Source organism: Betta splendens, chromosome 6, assembly GCF_900634795.4.
Source record: "Betta splendens chromosome 6, fBetSpl5.4, whole genome shotgun sequence".
NCBI classification, from domain to species: domain Eukaryota; kingdom Metazoa; phylum Chordata; class Actinopteri; order Anabantiformes; family Osphronemidae; genus Betta; species Betta splendens.
In genome coordinates, this window is record NC_040886.2 from 17,410,375 (window position 1) to 17,431,285 (window position 20,911).

Below are 20,911 nucleotides of genomic sequence, written 5' to 3' on the forward strand. Positions count from 1 at the left end.
TAAACCCCTTTTACTAGTCTACCATCAGAGCTAAATAACCAATCCGGATGCCTGACAATAGTTATGACACATACAGTGAGTATTTACAGAAAGCTGCGATAAGGCGCCTGCTGATAAAGCATCATTAGCTTTTATTATGGGTGGATCCTGTGTGTCTCAGGGCTCCTACAGGTCGTCGCTGCTGCCCGTGAAGTCCTGAGCGGCCTCGTCCATCCTCACTCCGATCCCACTGTCCAGATCCGCCCTCTGCTCCTCGTCGCGCTCGTCCTCTCTGTCCGGGATCACGACCACCTCCCGTGTGTTGGGGTCGATGTCCTCCTTGAACCACACGGCCTTGTACCCGTCCTCCAGGCGCCGCTCCTTGGTCAGGATGGGCTTCACCCCCTTCTCGCTGTCGGCCGCGTCCGAGTCGGCCTGGCTGCCGTCGTCGGGCAGGAGGTGGCGGGGCGGCGCCGCGGACCGGGCGGCGGCCTCTTTGAGCGGCAGCTGCGCGGGCGTCTGACGCCACTCGTCTCCGGATTCGCCTCCTTCCGAGGAGGAGCTGGAGCTGCTGCCTCCGTCGCCGTCGCCCTCGAACGCCTCGTTGCTGTACTGAATGCCCTCGTTGTCGGCCCCCGGCCCTTTGCCCAGCTGTGGAGGAGACGGGGGTCAGAGCCTGCACCGGCGCTCACTCAGGTCGCGCTTTGACTCACGGAACTGCGGAACGCGCTGGCCTCGTGGATCTTCCTCCAGGCCGCTTTGTCGTTGCGCGTGCGGCGGACGAGCGCCCCGATGACCAGCGCGCACAGGAACAGCAGCGCCCCCAGCGTGGCCCCCAGCGCCGCCATGTCCGCGGCCCCGAAGCGGCCCGACGGCGCGATCTCTGCGGGAGCACAGAGGGGAGGTGAGTCGCGGTTAGTGCTTTACTGCACAGCCTGGAGCGCGGGGTTCGGGCCGCAGCCCTGTGAACGCGGCTCCGCTGTGGTTGGTCACTTTGCTCGTGTTCAGGCTGCGTCCTGGTCGTTCTCTGTGCTTCTAGCAGCGAGCACCACCTGCAGGGGGCGGAGCGCTGGAGCTCCCCGGGCCCGTCACGCCGCCCTCGGTGGGCGGCCCGGCGCTGCTGGAGGCGGTGGACTCCCCTACAGTCGTCATGTTGGTTAAGTCTGTGCTCGGAGGCAAAGTGGTGGTGGTGAGACCTGGGAGAAGAGCAAACCACGGCTGCTTCAGATCAAAGTGGACCAACCACAGCGGGAGCCGCCGTCACACACCGACTCTGAGCTGGACGGTGCCGGAGCTTCTCTGGGTCCCAGCAAACCACTGGCCCACTGCTAGTGACGGTTCTGTTCCTACCTGTTGCCACGGTCACCGTGAGATCAGCTGTGTCTGATTCATCAGTAGACGCGTCTAGAGCCACCACCTGGAAGTGTGAAGGCTCTGTTTAGGGAACGTTGGAGCCCAGTTACAGACCTCAGGTCTGTGAACTCACCTGCAGGGTGAAGGTGGCGTCTGGGAGGTCCTTCATCATGAATAGGAAGCCGTCAATGAGGGCGAAGTCACTGGTTCCTTTGATGGAGATGGAGAGGTGGGGATTCACACCCTGTTACAGCAGACAGGAAACTCAGTGCTGAACTTTAACTGGCAGACGTCCATCAGTATCAGCGCCGGGGCGGTTTTACCCCAGAGCCGTAGTCGCCGTCGGTGGCGACGATGCGCAGAGGCTCGTCCTCCTTGTTGGGGTCCAGGGCCATCGCTCCGACGCCAGTGACCACGGCCTCGTACACGGGCTGCTGGAACTGTGGAGGGTGGAGGCTCTTCACCTGAACACTGATGGCGACGGAGGTGGTGGAGAACTGATGAGTGTTTACGGTCTGGGCGGCCTGGGAGAGAGACATGCGGTGAAGCTGCGAGCGGGCGAGCGGACGCGCGGTCGCACGGACGCGCGGTCGCACGGACGCACGGACGCGCGGTCGCAGCGTCTCACCATCACGGTCAGCGTGACGGTCCCCAGCGCCCCACTGGGCTTCAGCATGCTGATGTTTCCTGTGCTCGGGCTGATGGCGAACACGCCGTCGTCGTTCCCTGAAACACGCACAGACTGAGCTGCGTCCGGGTCGCGGCCCGGCGGGTCGAGCGCGGTGCTGTGGCGGCGCCTCACCACTCAGGAACCTGTAGGTCACGCCCTCGTTGATTCCAGAGTCTCCATCGACGGCGTACAGGGGTCCGGGCTTCAGCTGCAGCACTCCAGGCTGAGGAGGGGACACGGCGTTCAGGTGGGGGTGATGCAGCGGCGCAGCAGGTTCTGAGCGTCATCCGTTGGGCTGGACCTCCAGCTGTGAAGTGACTCACCGCTTGCTCGTTGTGGTCCACTCTGCCCGTGTAGCCGGGGCCCAGGCACACCACCGCCCCCCCCACCTCCTGCCTGCTGCAGGGCTGGAACCACGGGGGTCTGTCGTCCCTGTCGGTGACGGTGACCACGATGGTGGCGGTGGAGGAGAACGAGGGCTCGACCGGCGGCGCCAGCGGCGTGTCCTGCAAACGACCGGCAAATAAAAGCAACAGGTTAATTATTGTCTAGGTCACAGTTGGTTGAGCTGTTTAAAACCACAGGTTGTTTTACCTGAACCTCCAGCACTAGTTGGACAGATTTGACCTTGTCGTACTCCAGGAGCTTGTTAACCAGAACCTCTGGGTTCGTGGTCGACCTCAGTTTAAATTGGTCCTGGAGGAAGAAAACAGGCTGAGCCTCCAGTGAAGAGCTGAGCAGCAACACGAGCTCATCAGACTCACTGCCCCGGATGTGAGCGTGTAGTAGAGAGGACCCAGGTTGTCCCGATCCGTAGCAGGGAAGCTGCCGACGGGCGCGTCCACAGGAGACATCTGAGGAAAGAAACCAGAGTGAAGCACGCGATCCACCGAGCAAACGCGACGCGGCGCGAGGGATCGGAGCCTCACCTCGCTGACGTCAGCGCGGTACAGGCCCTGACTGAAGACCGGAGGGTTGTCGTTCACGTTGGTCACCAATACAATGATGACCAGGTCCAGCTGGGAAGAAGACACCAAATGAGAAATACACATAATATGACCCAGCACATCCTCAGGATCCAGTAAAGGTTTAAGCCTGGAAGAACTGAAAAAGCCTTAAAACCTAGAAGCACTTCAGCTTCAAGAGGCCGTTTGAGCTCTGGGAACAGAACCAAGCGCCTCCTGAAGCCTGAAGACTGTTCTGCTTCCTGGTTCTGTGGGTCAGTGGATGCGTCAGTCGTACCGTGGCAGAGGTTTCTTCCTGAGAGCACACGATGTTGATGATGTACCTCGGTGTGACCTGCAAACAAAAACAGGCGCTGAGTGGGTTCTCGCCCGCGTTCTGCAGGTTCCCTCGTCCCGAGCGCTACCTCGAAGTCCAACACCTCCGTGGTTCTCAGCTGGTTCTGCACCAGCTCGAACGGGGCCTGCGCTGCCGTGGGCTTGAGCGCCAGCGTGACTCCGGCCTCCACGGCGATCGTCTCCACGACGACGCCCGCCGTCAGGTTTTCTGCCACGTAGACGTCGGTTCTGGCTGAACAGACTGTGAGGGAGATAAAATCATTTCATGTACAAACAGAAAAAGAAACAAACCTGCAGGTCAAAGTAGGAAACGGACCACGACCACGGTTCCCTCATTTATGGTAAATATAATAACAAACCCAAGTAATAACTCACTGAGCTGTTCTCATTCTACTGGACCGACGGTCGGCAGAGGGATCATACAGTGGTTTATGACATACGCTGCGTCTGCGTCTGCGTCTGCTCATTATTTACACAGTTTTGAATGTTCTGATCGTATAAAGCGCGTGCGTTGCCTTTTTAGCTCAGCTCTGACGGTCGACTCAGCCTCAGGGCGCTCGGTACTCACGGATCTGGGCCTCGGTGGGCGACTGCAGCAGAAGCACAAGGAGGCAGCTGAGAAGCGCGCTGGCGGCGAGCCGGGACCGGTCCACGTCCATCTCGGCGCTGGTTCCTCTCGCTCTGATCGCCGCTCGTCTTTGCTCCGGCTTATCTGCCACTCTTTATGGCTGCAGTGGACTTTCGCCCACCATAAAAACGTATCAAACACGTCTGTTTGCTGGAAAATCATATAAAGACGTGTGTGTGAGTGGACGGGTTTCACACGTTTGGCTCGACTGGTGATTGTATGTGAGAGCAGATCATTGCATGTTTCTGAGTTAAGGTTCTGGTGCAGGATGAAGATGTCAGCCGTGATCGCATGACCCCTGAACGTCACGGGTCCTGAGTCACGTTTATGGTTGACAACACAGAGAGGACAAACACAGGAGGGAAAATATGGTGCTACAGATATAACTAGAGGTTTTCATTTTGATTAATAATGACCTTAGATTCAGATATTTTATGTTCAATGTTACTTTTATTAATCAAATGTTCTCATATTATCATGTTATCTATAAAACATAATGATCTTACAACATCTGAAGATTTGTTCTACATTTGAGCAGCTACAGCTTCATGCAGGATCGGTCCAGTTGATTCATCAGGCTTTTATTTGGCAGCTGTTTATTAAATAAATCAATAAAACCTTCAGGTACATTTTTTTAGCTTACAGCTGCCAGATGTGTTTAAATCTTTTGGATTGATGATAATTAAATTGCAAAAACTTTTGTGTAGATCAAAGGGAACATTTTTCCATTTTGTCTGTTTATAATTAGAACAACTGCTTTTGACGTTTCACTGCTCGTGAGTGCATGTAACAGACACTTAACGCCGACAGGGCTTCATAAAACTCATTTTAATAACAAATTTAAAAACACATGAAGCATGATAACAGCATGACAACAGCTGGGAGCAGCTGACGCACCGCTCCGCTCTGCTCCGTTTACAGGTCGGTCGCCCAGTCGCTGTATGCGGGCGGACACATGTACTGCCTCATCAGCTGGTTCACTCTCTCTGGGTCCCCCATCACCCCACTGTGGACGCAAGACACAGGCGTAAACAGGCAGCGAACGCACCGTCAACACCTCAGACACACACTTCCCTCTAATGTTTCACAATAAAAGCCTAAAAGCAAAGACACGTATGTTGAGAGAAAACTGATTCCACTCAAGCTTTGCGTTCCTTAAACAGCCTGTGAGCAGGTATTTCTACACTGACAGCTCCTCAGTTACGCCCAGTGTCTCCGCTGCGTCCCAGCCTTTCACCTTTTGTTGACGCCCTGTCGGCGGCGCAGGAAGGCGCAGAAGGAGCTGTGCTTGGCTTTGGAACGCAGGTACTCTGCATATTTATTGGAGAACTCGATGTCTCCCAGCTGCCTCCTGCGCTCGAGTCCTGTAGTCAGCAGCTGCCTGCAACGCATCACACCAGCAGCACTTTAACACTACGATAACTAAACAACGGCCAGCTTTCCATCTCATTCATTATCATTAAAGCATAAACCAACCTGAGTCTGGCCTCGAGCACAGCGTCTGCAGAGTTCAGCCCTGACAGTGACCACGCGTCATTCGAGTGTCTGATCTCAGGCAGGAAACCTTCCATTTCATCCTCATCTCTGAGGCCAGACAATATTAACAAACACAACACGTTCATAAAAGTAAAGACAAGGAGTAAAAGTCTTGAACTTATTACTATACCTGACAGGAAGTGAAGAGGTGAGGTAGACGAAGGCCAAGAGGAAGAACACCTGAGTCAGTCTGATGGACAGCATCGCTTGGACGAGGACGAGTTCCTGGGAAGAAACTGAGCCAAACAGATGCAGCTGGTGAAATATGTGGGCGCTCTGACGAGTTTGTATGTAACCCATTGCAAACACATCTAGAAGAAATCATTTCAGTAAATTTTCAAATCTTATGAAACCAAAGGTTTGTGATATATTTGCAACCAAAATGTTAAAGTCTCCTACCTTCCTACTCAACTGGTACTGAGGAACTGAACTCCTCCTCATAAATAAAAAGCAGCTACATCTATTCATGGCAAATGAAGAGTGCAACGCGCCGGTGGACTCACCTGGACGGATCAGAGACCAGCTGCTCAGAGACCAGGTCAGACCTGCAGACTGGTGTCAGGGTGAGGCCCTGGCTTTTGTACCCTGATAGGTATCGACCCTCCAGGGATTTACCTCCGATATTATCATTAGGATTATTTACAGTACAAGCAGGCTGATTTTCCAGTTTGTTCACTTCCTGAACCATTAATGACACAATTGGCTTTCGATTTCCTTAATGAGGTTTAATCACCTGTGAGAGCAGTCTGCTGTTTGTTCACACGTCAATACAGTAAATCAAGGCTTAAGACATTACTATTGTTTTATTACTGGTTTGTTCTGTTGGCTCCATCAGATCTCACTGGTCTCTCGGTTCAATCAACGTGTACTATCGTACACAATTCATTTATTCAAGGTTATAACAAGTTCTCAGTTTAGTCAGATGTCATTATTGCTAATATTTTGAATTATAAATAATATGTTAGCAGCAGATGCTAATTCATCAAAGTGAAGCAGAACTAGGTGCCTTTAAACATTATGAAATGAACACAAAAGAAGAGTTGAACGTGTTTATTCCTGATCAAACAGTCAAACAGCTGGAGGTCGACTGGTTCAAATTCAAACTAGTTTTAGGTCAGATTGGAGAAAAGGCTGTAACACAGGAGCAATTAAAGCTTTACGTGTCAGTAAAAACTCACTTTGGACTCTTGACATTAAAGGTTTTTTATTTTTATAGGTTACATGATTATTCAGAACAAGTACAGCTTCGTAACTACACAACAGCAGAGACGCTCTCAGGATTTGGTTCTGTCTTTAAATCTCTGAGGGTGAAATCCAGGTTCCTCTACATTTGTTACGTTGTGTGAACACTCAAACAGCATCTGGCCTGTTACAGCCATTCACTCAGCTACAGTTGCCTTTTGTTGACATTGTGCAAGTGAATTTCTGCTTTGATTATTTCAGTTCTAACAAAAAAAGCAGTTTAAAACATTTGGTTTGATTTGGGTTCAAAAAGATCCGACCCTGATTGTACGTAATGACAACAACAAAGCAGAAAACACATGCAGCTAAAACCTTCACGCTGCCTGTGGCTCTACGAGGGTCTGTTGACTGCTACGAATGCTGGTGTCTGCTCCGTTTGCATTTTGTGTAGCTAAACTTGTAGGTGGAGCTACAGGATGAGGCTGAGCTACATCTTTACAGCGACTGAACGGAGCATCGTAAGCTCCAAGCCCGGTTCTCAGATTCCAGGTGCCTCCGCTCTAAAGGTCGAGTCCAGCTCAATCTCTGTCGGGAGGAAACAACCGTCTACAGTCAGACTGTCCTGTGCTGGAGCTCAACCTGTCTGCTTCATCTCAAAGCTCCAGATCTAAACACTCCAGAAGCTGCAGTATCTACAGCAGCGGACGTCGCCACCTTGAGGCTCAGTGGGGAAACTGCAGCATTACTATGAAAAAATATCAGCAACAGATGATGCTACAGTCTTTCAACCCTGTGGACACAGAGCAGCTACAGCAGTTAGAAGCTACAATATGAAACTTTCCTGTGAATATTATTCAGGTATTTGATCAGAACCTGACGACGGCTACAATCTTATTTTCTGAATGAAGTTGACATTGTTGCTGAGTCGTCCACATTGTTAAAACATTCATTCATTGGTGGAGCAGATGTTTGTGTTTGTTGTTTTATAACAAGATGGCCAAATTTGTGTTGTTTATGATTTAGGTTCATATTAACTTAAGACGGATCATTTGAGAAAATTAAGTAACAGCTTCAGTTCATTTTGAAATGCTGCTGTTTGAATCAATTATCATTTGTGTTGTGTATCACGAGATGATTGAAAACATTCACTTGTGCTGCTGAACTTTCAGTCACGACCAGCTTGACCGACAACATTTCATCACAGTTTTCTAAATTTGGTGGGAAGTAAAATATGCAAAAATACTATTTGATACTGCAGCTACGATTGAGATCAGGTGATCCTGAGAAACAAGGAATGTGGAGGCAAATGCAAAGGTTGTGTTTGAAAAGAACAATACAACAAAAACTGAAAAGTGGAAAATAAACCCCCAGGATTTACTTTCTACTCTTCATCAGTGTGAATCAACCTCTGGCTACTGATGACATGGCCCTGGGAGCGACGCTGGGCATCTGCTATCTGATAAAACACAGAACATGATGTAATTCTGAACTAGCTCTTCAACTTCTAATATAATATATAATAATAAAATGCTGAATGAAGACAAAAACACTCTGTCAGGACCAGTCAAGACGACGCAATGCAGTTGAGACCTAGACACAGTAATACTGCACTAATAGGAATGTGGAAACTCCCACTATAAAAGTAAACTACACAAAAATTAACAGTGGGTTAAGTTCAAACCCCCAAAGTTGAATCTGGGTCAAGTTGAGACGTCGACCACCTAACTTTGTAATTATCTTCTATGTTCTTTGCCTGGGTCCAGATGAGAGTGTAACATTCCTGACACAGAGGCCAAAGAGCAAAGAAAAACACAACAAAAAATCTAGATCCTATATGTTTCAGTCAGATTCTAAATACCAACAAGACCAAACCCAAGCACCTCGAGAACGAGAGGCATCCAGACGCCTGCTGTCTGTAACACCAGACATCAAGGTGTTCACACAAAGCCTCTGCACTTTCCCCCCACAGAAACTAACCACGTCACGAGTCTCAAGACTGGAGATAAACATTAAACCTGGTGCCAGACATCCTGCAACCATTCAGTTATTCACACTGAAACACAGATAGTGTCACTCAACACTAGTCGAAGGTAGAGGGAGTGAATTTAAACCTTCTGGAACTGAAACCTCCCAGTTGTAAATATATTTAAAGCTTTTCAGACACTTTAGACCCAGACAGTTCAGTTTCACAGCACTCTAGTGTTCGGATGAAGATTGTGGTGAGCAGTGGTCACGACAGCAGCGCTGGTGCTGTCGACAGCGGCTCCAGGGACCCGAGGAAAGGGCTCATATTGCACAGGGGTTGGTGAGATCTTCAAACACAGCAGGTTCCTCGATGCCTCGTGCAAACAGCTTCACCAACTGGCAGTGCACTCTGGGAAAAGCCAAAGGAGCAGACGTGAGATACATTTAAATCGTGTCCGATCGATACTGGCAAATTAAAAGTGTGACAAACCGGACGTCGATGGCCGTGTGCGTCAGGATCTCGCCGTCACAGTTCCAGCTGCTGTAGCTGGGAGCGCAGCCACAGGCCGGGTGGTCGCGGCAGATCTGGCTGAAGATCTGCCGTTTGCCGTTCTCCTGCAGGTCCAACTCCAGGTCAGAGTCACTTTGGCAGTGACGCGGTGCGAAGCGGAAGCGCCGCACCCGGTGCACCTCAACGAAGGTCATGTCAAACTGCTCGAGGATGGATGAGGAGAAACAGTGAAGGAGAGCTGGACAAACATCAGATGAGCCGGATCTAGAGACAATCACTCATCACCTGGTCGTCCTTGCTGGTGTGTCGGAGGAGGTGTCTGAGGAAGTCGAAGCGTGAGCATTTTCGGACAAGGATGAGGTCGGTGGTGCCGTCGGCCAGGTGAGCGGCCGGTGACAGGCCTTTGGGGCTGCGAGGACAAGCGCAGCTCATGCTGGCAGCGTTTATGGCCAGGAACTTCCCACGAATCGTCCTCCACTCTCTCTCAGTCTCTGGAACAAAAAGGTGCAGGTGGGACCTTGAACTGGCTTCCGACGCACGCACGCACGCACGCAGCTGTGGATGAGGAGGTGTTGGACTCACCACCGTCTGGGCCTTCATCCGTCTCATACCTCTCAGCCCTCTCTGACAGTAGCTGCCCGTTGCGCTGACAAACAACGCAGCTGGGAATGTAGAGACAGACAGAAACATCCAGAAGCATTAGCGAAGCCAAACGGGAGCAGGCAGCTTCAGCACCGGCAACTGAACTGTTCAACTGTGCATCAGCTGAACAGAAACCTCAGCTCACCCAGATCGACATCTGGCAGTGTCTCGGGGCGTTCCTAGGATGCCCCTGGCTGGCAGGTAGGACACCGTTCCCTCATAGTAATGGTGAGTCAGGAACATCTTCACACCTGCAGCAACAAAACACTGGTTCAAACTGTGTGACGACTTAGAGGGCCTTTAACTCCAGCGCAGTGTTTCCGTACCTGAGAAGTCGTATCTGGCAGGTCCCATCCACCGCTTCCTCTCACTGTCAGTGAGCACATCGCCATAGAAACCGTATCCCAGCAGGGAGACGGAGTATCGCAGAAATGTGTTGTTGTGATGGACTGAGCAAACATCCATCGGCTGAGAGTCTCCTGAACACACACACACACACACACACACACACACACACACACACACACACACACACACACACACACACACACACACACACACACACACACACACACACACACACACACACACACACACACACACACACACAATCAATAAACAAACCTAGAGCAGCTTATGTTGTTTTTAAGGAACCAGACAAACATAGACATATAATGGGATAAGAATGGGAGACTATAATGGGAGACAGTAAATAACAGGCCCACTGCTGGAGATGAGCGATTTGATTACTCTGATCCACATGTGACCGGTGTATAACAGGTCTGCTGCTGAGAGGATTCCTGTTATTATGGATCTGGTGACTGACCCACGATGATGTGCAGAGCAGAGGTCACGGGGTCGTTGGTGCCCACAGTGGCGAAGCAGATGCAGTCAGTGGAACCTGAAGCAAACAGAAGCGGGCCGTCAGAGGAAAGGAGGAGCTCATCGATAGCAGGACGCTCACATATGATCAAACAGTCTAATCGTGTTTAAATAGAACATCTGCAGAAATCCTGCTAGTCATTAATTAACCAGAGTCGCTCAGTTGCTGCTTTTCTGAAGCCAGAGAGAGAATTAATGTCACCACGATAACAGGGTGTATTTATAGAGACGTTAAGCAGAACAACAGGAGACGAGAAGGACACAGAAACAAGGACATGGTCAGACCAGCATTTACACCTGCTCTGATCATAAACCACCCACGTTTGGCTCCGATTTCACTCCACATCAGGGTGTTTGTACAGCAGCCGCTGAATCATAAAGCCGATTTGTTGATAGATGACAACAGGACTATCGACTGGAGGCACCGTCACCCAAACATGCAGCAGTAACAGACACCAGCGTTTCATTCAGGCCTGCTGGTCTTCGGGGCTTCTGACCTGCAGGAATGATCCCGATGCGGAGTGAGCAGGGCAGCAGCGCCTCGTCGGGACAGTTCACGTCCACGCCGCCGTCGATCTGTGTCCTCCAGATCAGCCCGTGGACGATCTCGCTGAACATGCCGTCCCCCCCGACACACACCACGCTGAGCCGGGAGGTGAAATGTTAGCAAGCGCTTGGAACAAAGAGCGAGGAGAGGCCGGGTTCAGACCCACCCGTCAAACTGCTTCAGCTCGGCCTCTGTCCTCAGGTGGTCCCGGGCGTGATTGGCGTACTCCGTCACTGTCACAACAAGGCAGAGTCAGACGCAGGTTCTCACATCAGCCCAGATGTCGACCAGGAGCTGAGCGGTGCACATTTACCGATGACGTCCGTGAAGATTCCCGCCTGGAGGAAGAGCGGAGCCACCTTCTGCTCGTAGACGCGCTTGCCCTGACGCTTGCCCCCGAACGGGTTGATGTAGACCAGCAGGCGCCTGGGTCTGCTGGCTGCACACAACAACAACAGCACAGTGTGTGTGAGTGTGTGTGAGCGCGTGTGTGTGTGAGCGCGTGTGTGTGTGTGTGTGTGCGAGCGTGTGTGAGCGCATGTGTGTGCGAACGCGTGTGTGTGTAGTTGTACCGATGGCAGCGAGCTGCTCTCTGATGTTGCTGATCCAGCGCTGACACAGCGTCGTGTCTGAACAGGTGAAGGTGACCTCAGCGCACCGCCAGCGGTGCTGCCCACTCCTCTCCACGTACAGCACTGCAAAAACAAACCCGCATGCGTGACTGCCAATACAAACAGCATGAGTCACTGCCTGACTAGTCACTTTACATGTTGACGTGAGCTGATGGAATGCTTTTATTGTGAAGGGCTACAGTGATTAGCTGATTGTTTGTTCACGTTGTTGATCTATGTAGCTTTAAGGCACTTTACAGGTGGTTCTCATGATTTGCTCTTGTTTCCAGATGCATCTACTCCAGCTGTGCTGTACTGAGTCTGTCTCTCCAGCTGCTACCTGTGAAGGCCTGCCTGCAGTCCTTCACGTCCCTCTCCTTGATCTTCTTCCAGCTGCCATCGTCTCTTCGGCCGCTGCCGTTCTCCTCATCTTCCTCTCTGACAGAGATGATCTCTGACACTGGCACGATGTGACACGAGCCTGAGACACAAACGGGCAGGTTGTCACCGAGCAGCACCTCGAAAAAGCGTTTAGCAACTTCTGTTTACAAACCAGGGCCAACAGAATGACAACTTCAACGGGTTTCATCTCACACATAATAATAATAGATGGAATAATATCAGCAGAGCTGATGGAAGCCAAAGAAACTCACACCCTGAACCAGAGGCAGCGAAGACGACACCGTGTTTCTGCCGGGTTTGATGTGGACAGTTTCAGTTCCAAAGACGTTTAACTTACATCAAAAGTTTTTTCTTTTTAACTTGATAAACATCATTTTGGAGCCAAACAGGTGTTTGGTTCTGGAAGCACAACAAACTAAGTTCCCACCGCAACCATTAAAAGAGGAACATGTTCCACGTTCTGTGAGCAGGTGGAACATGTTCCACGTTCTGTGAGCAGGTGGAACATGTTCCACGTTCTGTGAGCAGGTGGAACATGTTCCACGTTCTGTGAGCAGGTGGAACAGAGGACTCCTACCTGAGTCTGACCGGCGACGGAGCCGAGGGAGACAGAACCCTGCAGAAGAACCAACCGTTACCCAACGACAAACTCTGGGTTAAACACGTTAACACAATCACTTCTTTCACTTCCATGTTGTGAGTCACTCGCTGTTTTAGGTTTAGACACGTTTCTATTTTGACCACAAAAGCAGAAACGCATCATCTGTGGCCTGAGGAAACAAAGACAATGACTTTTATTCCCCGTGGTTCATGTTTGGTGAGATGAGAATCACTAATGTGAAACGCGACCGTCTCAGTCATGCGTTCTACAGGTCACAGCAGAACTCTCTGCTGCTTTGAATATTCAAACTCTCTGCATTTCCTTGACACGACTCAATGACACGTGACTGGACTGTGTAATAATCTCCCCTGCAGCAGTGGACTGAAACCACCTGACGTGTCCGGACCGAGGCTGATTAATACAGACGGTCGAGGAAAGGAAAGCTGCTCCACGTGTTCATTAGGGTGTTGGATGAAAACATGAGCTAAGAGTGAAAAGACAAACTCAGCTGGAGCAGGTGTGTTCAACAGCAACACAATGGTTATGTTTAATAGGCCCAGTGATGATGGGATGCAAACACACTGTGGACACAACAGCTTAGCTGATGTGCGTGTCCAGTGTGTGAAGGTTCTATGGATGGGCTCATCCCATCCCATTACATGCCCAGCGCTCCACTCTCCTGTGCAGACTGTAAACACAGCTGCGGCCGCTCCAACACAAGCAGCTCGGCTTCAGCCGTCACGTGATCCGTCGGTAAAGTGAAGGCGCCGGTTGTTTCCCACCACTGGCTGCTGGTTGGAGTCGGACTGACTACTTCTAATGTTACACACTGCTGTCAGAGAGATAACTACAAAATTCACCTGCGGATCCACAAGACAAAGACCAAAGCACGGAGAGAAACTCAAACTACTGCGAAGGGGTGGAAAAAACACAAAAGACATGCAAACTAGCACGAAAATATACACAAGTACAGCGACAGGCAGAGTCACAAAACACAACAAAGGACACACAAACCACCCGGAGGACGACAACCCACCGAGAGAAACAACAAAACTGCAACAAGACTCTAAACTACCACAAAAATACACAAACTACGACACAAAAAAGCACACAGACATTCACAACAGCTGCAGGAAGTCGAAGATAAATCACCAGTGAATAGGACAGTGGCCACAAAGAGACACACAACCAACACGGACAACACAAATGCCTAGTTGGTGGAAGTTTAGTGAGGATGGAGAGGGTTGAACATCCACAATGCGTGTGAGTTGTTCTTAAATAGACACAAGCCTCCTGACAGCGGTCTGCGGGATCCAAAGGTTGTATCAGTAACACAAACCCTGCGGTACGTGTGTCTGTGCACTGGATTAGGCCTGAGGCGTTTCTACACGTCTAGGTTTGCTTCGTTCGCCCTCAGCGCATTGTGTGTCACACTGTGTGTGTGTGTGTGTGTGTGTGTGCGTGTGTGATCTAGCCTTGGCTAAAGTTACAGCCACAACCACGCACACACATTGCGTAACAGCAACACAACCTCCCCGCGTCCTCTGTCCTTTGTTTACCACACGGGACGTCGCTGTGCGTAAAGGCCGACGCACACGGACACACACAGGCGGACGCGCCGCCGTCCGGGCCTTACTGGGTCTGAACGGGTGGTACAGCGGGCTGGACCCCCGCCTCTTCCAGGTGAGCAGGGACCGGCTCAGGCTCACACTGTGCGCGGCGTTCCTGACGCGGAGCTCGGACAGCAGCAGCAGCCTGCTCGGCCTCTCCATCTGCGTCCTTCAGCCGGCCGAGGAGGCAGCAGTAGCGCGGCTCCGGCTACCTCTGCCCGGACATGTGACCCCCGAGGTCCCCCACAGCGCTCCCGCGATAAGAGCAACGTCGGTGCCGGTTAAATGGGTCCGTGTAGCGGATCTCTGCTCGGGATGTTTTTTCTGACGGATAGCGGTTTCTTACCGGATGTAGGAGGAGCCAGGTGCGGCGTTCAGATGCTGAGAAAAACCTCAGACTAAAATAAACTTCGTGACACGAGTTTTCAAAACAAGCTTAAAAATACGTTTTACTTAAATTGTAATGTACTGAAGGAGGTTGTTGTAAAGAAAGTGCAATTCAGAAACAGACTAACTTTCATCTATTAAATATATCCTGAAATATATTCAAATAAAGCAACTCATACACGCAGTGTTTTTAAAAAGTGTCAAAATTCAAACATTTCATACAGTACCTCAAAGCATCACGGTTCGTAACGACGTAATGACGTCACAGAAAAGAACGCACAGAAATGTCGTCTGTTAATATTGTGTGTTGGTTCACTCTCACAACAACCGTTGTTTTTTCTCTTTTCGTAGCACATTTTTGTCTATGCAGTTTTTCCATAAATATTGCGTTGTGTTGTTTAAACCTAGTGTGTTAATATTATTCTGCTTGTTTTCCTAATGCCGATGCTGTTGTTGGCTGACGTGGAGCTAAGTTCATTTAACTGATATTTTCTAGTTTTATGAAGTAGCTGATTGCAGAAAACAGTGAAAAATTCAAGTTTCTCAAAGTGCAGTATTGCAGTAGAAGTACTGTTTGTTACTGCTCCTCCAGGTGATTCAGAGACAAAAGGGGGAGCTGCTGCAGCGCACATCACTGTCTGTGGAGACGTTGCTCCAGTTCTACAGCTTCAGTTTGTCTTTATGTTAAGGTTTATTCCAACAGATCTTATCTGAACAACCACTTCAAATCACGAGCTTCCAGGCTCAAAGTCTCTTTATTCTCTCATGCTTGTTTTTGTTTCCTTCCAAACTCAAATAAACACTGAAAGGTCATTTGTAGATACTGGTACATGTACATTTGTATATTTGCACTATTTTGCACATTTTTCTGTTTTCTTGTGAGCCCCTTAACACGTTAATTTCTCAGATGTAGAATCAATAAATATTAATATTATCTTCATTTCATCTCTGCATTGTTACAAATGTAATTTCCTGCCTTCACATATAAACCCCTGCAGCATTTTGCAGTTAATTTTACACAATCTCCCGTTTGAATGGACGCTGACGCCAAGCAGACGTTGAGAAACGTGTGGATTTTCCCTGAATGCCTAATATCCTTTTAATACCATTTCAGCTTTGAAACACAAAGACGAGAACTTTAAAGAAAATAAAAACCTAGTAAATTACACTGTGATATTCTAACTTAAGTGCAGTAGGCATATGGACTATGAAGTGCTGTGGTAGTTTGTAGTTAGAGGTGGTCCCTGCCGTGTGTGTTGAGTATTGTGTACTTCCACCACCTCTGTTATTGACCCTGTGACCTCTCAGTTTGATGCACCTCCTCTGAGACGCGACGAGCAGAGACGAATGAGTCTGACTGGAGGCTTCTCTCCGTCCGTGATGGATGCTGCTGCCTGCGACGTTCTGCAAACGATGAGGCCCGACGCTGAGAAGGAGGAGGAGAGAGGTCAGGGTTATAAATAGAAGACAATGCTCCCTGTGATGCATGCTGACACAGGCCATCGTGTCCACTCAGGTGATGGCGACTAAAATGGACGATGGCGGTGGAGAGCAGCTGTCCCTGCATGAGGCCCGAACACCGTCCGTTGACTGAGCTGAGGTCAGCTGAGGCGCGGCCCACGCTGCAGACTAGGAGCCGTACGTCCCCAGACAGAGACGAAGATCCGTCAGATGGACCCGGTCCGACTGGGAAGTAAAGCGTCCACACAAAAGGCTCAAAAAGTTTAGTTGTCATTACGTTTATTAAGCCAGACCATAATCTCTACGTCTTGAAATCTCACATGATGAGATGAGCTCTTGTCCCTTTTTTTTTTACAGGTGAATAATATGTGAATAACATTTTCTAACAGACACATTTGTTTTGACTGTTTCTCCAACTTTCCAGACGGAGGTTATTGGGTACAAACCACAGCACATTTACACAGTCTCTTCGCTTTTACAGGGGAACGACAGCACAATTAGCTGGGGAACAGTTCCACAGGTACCAATGTTAGAATAGTGGGTTTGACCCTGAGGCAACTTTTCATGCACTGACAAAAGAAGAACACTGAACTGGAAGCAACAGCAGCGGCGATGATGGTGAGAGCGTTACTCTGGAGATCTGGCACCAACAAAGGCTTCAGGAAGCAGCCGCCACGCGCTGTGGTGGCTCCAGGTGTTAGACACCACTGACGGTCCATCCTGGATCCAGGTGCCAGCGTCGGCCCAGCCTGCACCCACCACAGCCCTGCCTCCGCTCCTTCCTGGGCCGACTTCAGCAGCCGCTCACCTTCACTGATATTAATGAGCTCTGGGGTCCCATTTCCTCTGTTTATTAACTGCTAACAGCCAGTGTGTGTGTGTGTGTGTGTGTGTGTGTGTGTGTGTGTGTGTGTGTGTGTGTGTGTGTGTGTGTGTGTGTGCGTGTGTGCGTGCGTGTGTGTGTGTGTGTTGTTTTTATGCAGACATGGCTGTTTTTTAATAAATGGACTTCTTGGAATTGAAGCAGATCATTAATGATGATGATGGCAGCAGGTTTCTGGAACGACCTCGATGAAGGAGAGTTTTCAGACAAAGGAACGGTTGAACAGACAAAGATACGCTACTAGTCTCAGACTTCTTCTACCGCTGCTAATGCTTCATTATTTGCTTCATTATTTCTTTGTTTATGTCTGTTTCATTTTGTTTTAAAAGCGTCCGGATCTGTCTCTCAGAAGATAATGCACTAGCGGATGTTCCTGGTTCAGTGTGACTTTAGGAGGCGACAGCAGAATAAGCGGCTGACGCCGGGACGTGATTATGGGATGGATGCCGGGTTCAGAGGTCAACCCTTGAAACGCCGCGCTCAGCAGATTCCACCGCGCGCCTCGTTTGTCTTCTCTCCAACTCTGACCTCACCTGTCGAGCTCCTAACGCGCCTCCACCGCGTCGCTACGGCGACAGACACAACACCTTGTGCCTGTTCGCTTCCCGTGTTTGTTAGATCTTATTACATTTCTTCAGACTGCATTCATTTGCGTTTCACCGTCAGTGAAATCAGGTTTGATGCCTGACGTTCCTCTGCTGATGTTTCACACTGGGTTCCTGCCGTGGCTCAAAGCTCCTCTCAGCTGCTGACAGCAGACAGATGTTCAGCTCTGACATCTACACACTTTCCAGTTCTGCAGGTGTGTTTTTGGTTCTCTCTCGTCCGTCATCACAGCGATGCCTCTGCACCTCAGTCAGAACAATAATCCTCCTGCCAGGCGTGATGGACAGCCGAGGCGGCGCGCGTCCGGACACAGATTAAAGGTGGAGCGGTGGAGACGAGCGCTGACGTTTCCATCAGGAGTCTGTTGAGCTGAGCGCCGGCGCTGCCTGGAGACGCCGCGGCCTCCTGCAATAAAACACCTTCGCCCGCGAGCTTCCTTCACGGCCACGGCCGAGATTGCGGCGCGGCGTGAAGCACCTTGTCCACGCTGTGATTTATTGGATCAAAGAGTTTCTTGTCCACTTTAAAATGTGTTGTTTCCACCTCAGAGTTTGGCAGCAGAGAGGAGCAAAGTCAGAAAGCAGATGTTCTGTTTCAGTAAAAACTCAGTGGAACCTGATGTGAACTTTAGCTTTATGATCATAGTCATCATCAGCTCATGTTAAATAGATACTCAGTCATGTGCTATAAACCCTCAGAAATAGCAGAGACCTACACACAAACCTCATAAAACCAATACGTCCTGTTTTAATCGCTATAAACCCCTTTTTTAGGGCTAATGCTGATGTTTTAGCAGAACCTAGCGGGAGCTGTTTCAGGTGTTGATTAAAACCTCTGTAGGTCTGAAGGCAAGGTTTTACAGGCCGCCGTTAAACTTCGCACGCAGGTTATTACGCTGCGGCGCGTTTTACGACCTGCTGGGACAAACAGCCGCTGCGGGACGGAGCCATAAATCATCGAATAACAGTCATAATAATGGCCCCAACATAAAAGTGACGCGTCGTCTGCCGCTGACTGCTCCGGGATCATAAATATCTGCAGGCTGATGCAGCTGATACAGACAGCGAGGAAACAAAGTGCAGTGTCACAGGTCAAACCACGGTCAGACCTCCAGCAGCACCTGGTGCAACTGGGCCGGGCCTCAGGAGCCGGACGGGCTCCAGCAGCTGGACTCAGCACCGTGATGGACTGTTTGAGCTCTTTGTCTTCTCAGTGTGCGGTGGTTGTGCGTCTCTCCTGTGTTTTTAGCCAATTTGCATCAGTTTGTTGTTACTTTGCATTTATTTAAAATGAATCGCCTCATTTGACTTCAATTTTTTGTGCTGTTGCCATTGTGTTGCTCTGTTTTGTTTCCCTCTGTGCTTTTATGTCTCTTCTTTTACCACCGACCAGGCTCTTAATCGAGGCATAAGCTGCCGCCGCCTCTAATCTGCTGCAGGTTTCTCCCTTTAAAGGGAAATTTTCCAGTTTAGTGGTGAAATAGAGTGCTGTAAGTGCTGATGTAAAATAATAAATCAGTGGCTGCTTTTACCAATACGTTAAAAATACATGGACATGTTTTTTTATTTTATTCACACTAGGCAGGTATTTAAACAAGGTGTTGGCAAATGTGTCCGAACGTGACACCAAACAGTAAAGGAACCAGAGCAACACCTGCCGGCGCTGATGGATCCGCTCTCTCCTCCGGCCGCCACTGATCTCACTCCTCTCTCCTGCAGGCGCCAATCTTCACCAAGAGAAGTAGTTTTCGCCGGGAGTGGATTTTGTTTATCTCCTGATGCTGCTGATGAAGGTCTCAGGTCTCAGCTCTGTCTCCTCAGCATCATCCTCAGCATAGCGTTGCCATAACAACGGTGACCTTGCCAACGGGACTAATGAGGACGCGTTTTGGAGAAAGTGCATAGGAGACGGAGATGACAGAATCAGTGACTGATTCACTGCTGCTGACGGCTCTGAAGGTTCTGTCGGGTTGGACAACGTGACCCGACAACAACCCAGACCCAAAAGATGGAAGAATCATAACTGAAGATGCTTCACTGGAGACGCGAGGACTTTCGCATCTCACGCGTTCCACCTGCTTCCTGCAGCGACAGCCTCCGTCAGCGCTAACGGGGCCTGGTTCACTCATCAGCCCTGGTTCCACCCGTCGCCGCCTCCTCCGCCTTCAGCACCGTCTGCTAACAGCTCCTCTGAACCCAGATTTGAGCTCAAAGCTTTTAAGCACGTGCAAGTTTCATTCATCACTTTTCAGAGTACGAGACAAAAGCCCCGAAATGCACAGCAGGTCAGATTTTAATGAAGCAAACAATCAGATTAAGAGTGTGACGAGAGGCGACGAGCAAACAGACCCGAGGCCAACGAGAACGAAAAGGAGACGAACAGGAGAAAACAGGTCGCAGCAGCTTTACTGCAGCTAGAAACTGTTGGTCCCATTAAAACGCTAATCTGCTCCAGCAGATTGGAGGCTGTGATAATGAAGCCAGATGGATACTTATTATTTTTAATGTCTGATAATAAAAGCTGCCTAAAGGTCGTCATGAATCCAGATCAGCTGCATCTGCCTGGCGACGTCTTCCCAGCTGATTAGGCGCCTGTTAAATAAGCCTTCACTCTGCAGGGTTCTGTCCCACAATGTCATTCTTTATAGCTGCTGGAAGTGTCTCTTCCTCCGCGGCGGTTTGCTGTTTGATCAGCTCAGGCTGAACAGACTATATGTGTCACTGCTCAGACACGTTCAGGTATTCAAATGAAAACACCTGCACGGTTCCTCTGTGCGAAGCCTCCGGCTGCTGCCGCGAGCTCGGTGGGAATCCGCTGTTTCCTCCTCACAGTGAGGACGAAACAGACGCAGAGACGAGACCGGGAACGCAACGCGGCGCCGTGGAGCCGGGAACAGGGGAACGTGGACTGACCCACGACAAAAGTCACATCACGGCAGATGTTAATGCAACAAACACACGCAGCATAAACTAGGAACCCTGCACCGTTAAAGCTGCGTTAGACACGTGTGTGTGTCCGGTTCTTCATGAGCGGCGACACCTCGTCCACACAGTTGAGCGCCCGCTGCTCAGAGACGCTGCGCTGTGAAGTCGCCTTCTCTGCAGCCGCGAAGCTCAGCTCTGCAACTCGTCGCTCCTCAGACTCACGCTGAGCG

General features: G+C 50.1%; 2 protein-coding genes and 1 long non-coding RNA gene across 7 annotated transcripts; 1 reads left to right on the forward strand and 2 right to left on the reverse strand.

Annotated features, from left to right (window-relative positions):
* Positions 1 to 20: 20 nt before the first annotated feature.
* LOC114857027 (cadherin-related family member 5-like) lies at positions 21 to 4,094 on the reverse strand. 4 transcript variants are annotated; one of them, XM_029153078.3, is made up of 15 exons: positions 3,872 to 4,094; positions 3,372 to 3,544; positions 3,245 to 3,301; positions 2,932 to 3,021; positions 2,767 to 2,856; positions 2,597 to 2,698; positions 2,326 to 2,508; positions 2,135 to 2,225; positions 1,961 to 2,058; positions 1,656 to 1,856; positions 1,466 to 1,576; positions 1,330 to 1,396; positions 1,032 to 1,175; positions 698 to 862; positions 21 to 630 (listed from the first exon to the last, which is right to left on the reverse strand). In XM_029153078.3, the coding sequence occupies exons 1-15, from the start codon at positions 3,960 to 3,962 to the stop codon at positions 125 to 127; spliced, it is 2,169 nt and encodes a 722-aa protein (XP_029008911.1). In that variant the 5' UTR covers positions 3,963 to 4,094; the 3' UTR covers positions 21 to 124. The 4 variants fall into 4 exon arrangements, with proteins under 4 accessions (XP_029008911.1, XP_029008912.1, XP_029008913.1 ...); XM_029153079.3 differs by having other exon boundaries at positions 693 to 862; positions 3,872 to 4,083; XM_029153080.3 differs by lacking the exon at positions 1,032 to 1,175.
* Positions 4,095 to 6,654: 2,560 nt separating this feature from the next.
* Positions 6,655 to 14,740, reverse strand: LOC114857497 (ceramide kinase-like). 2 transcript variants are annotated; one of them, XM_029154023.3, is made up of 14 exons: positions 14,447 to 14,740; positions 12,787 to 12,825; positions 12,148 to 12,288; positions 11,769 to 11,891; positions 11,510 to 11,635; positions 11,363 to 11,429; positions 11,147 to 11,292; positions 10,594 to 10,668; positions 10,094 to 10,246; positions 9,913 to 10,018; positions 9,708 to 9,787; positions 9,411 to 9,616; positions 9,105 to 9,325; positions 6,655 to 9,023 (listed from the first exon to the last, which is right to left on the reverse strand). In XM_029154023.3, exons 1-14 carry the CDS (start codon positions 14,580 to 14,582, stop codon positions 8,936 to 8,938), a joined length of 1,707 nt encoding a protein of 568 aa, XP_029009856.1. In that variant the 5' UTR covers positions 14,583 to 14,740; the 3' UTR covers positions 6,655 to 8,935. The 2 variants fall into 2 exon arrangements, with proteins under 2 accessions (XP_029009856.1, XP_029009857.1); XM_029154024.3 differs by lacking the exon at positions 12,787 to 12,825 and having other exon boundaries at positions 14,447 to 14,739.
* Positions 14,741 to 14,770: 30 nt separating this feature from the next.
* Positions 14,771 to 19,282, forward strand: LOC121202304 (uncharacterized). The gene is made up of 3 exons (XR_005897822.2): positions 14,771 to 16,254; positions 16,324 to 16,529; positions 16,750 to 19,282. It is a non-coding gene; the product is annotated as an uncharacterized LOC121202304 (long non-coding RNA).
* The last annotated feature ends 1,629 nt before the right edge of the window (positions 19,283 to 20,911 follow it).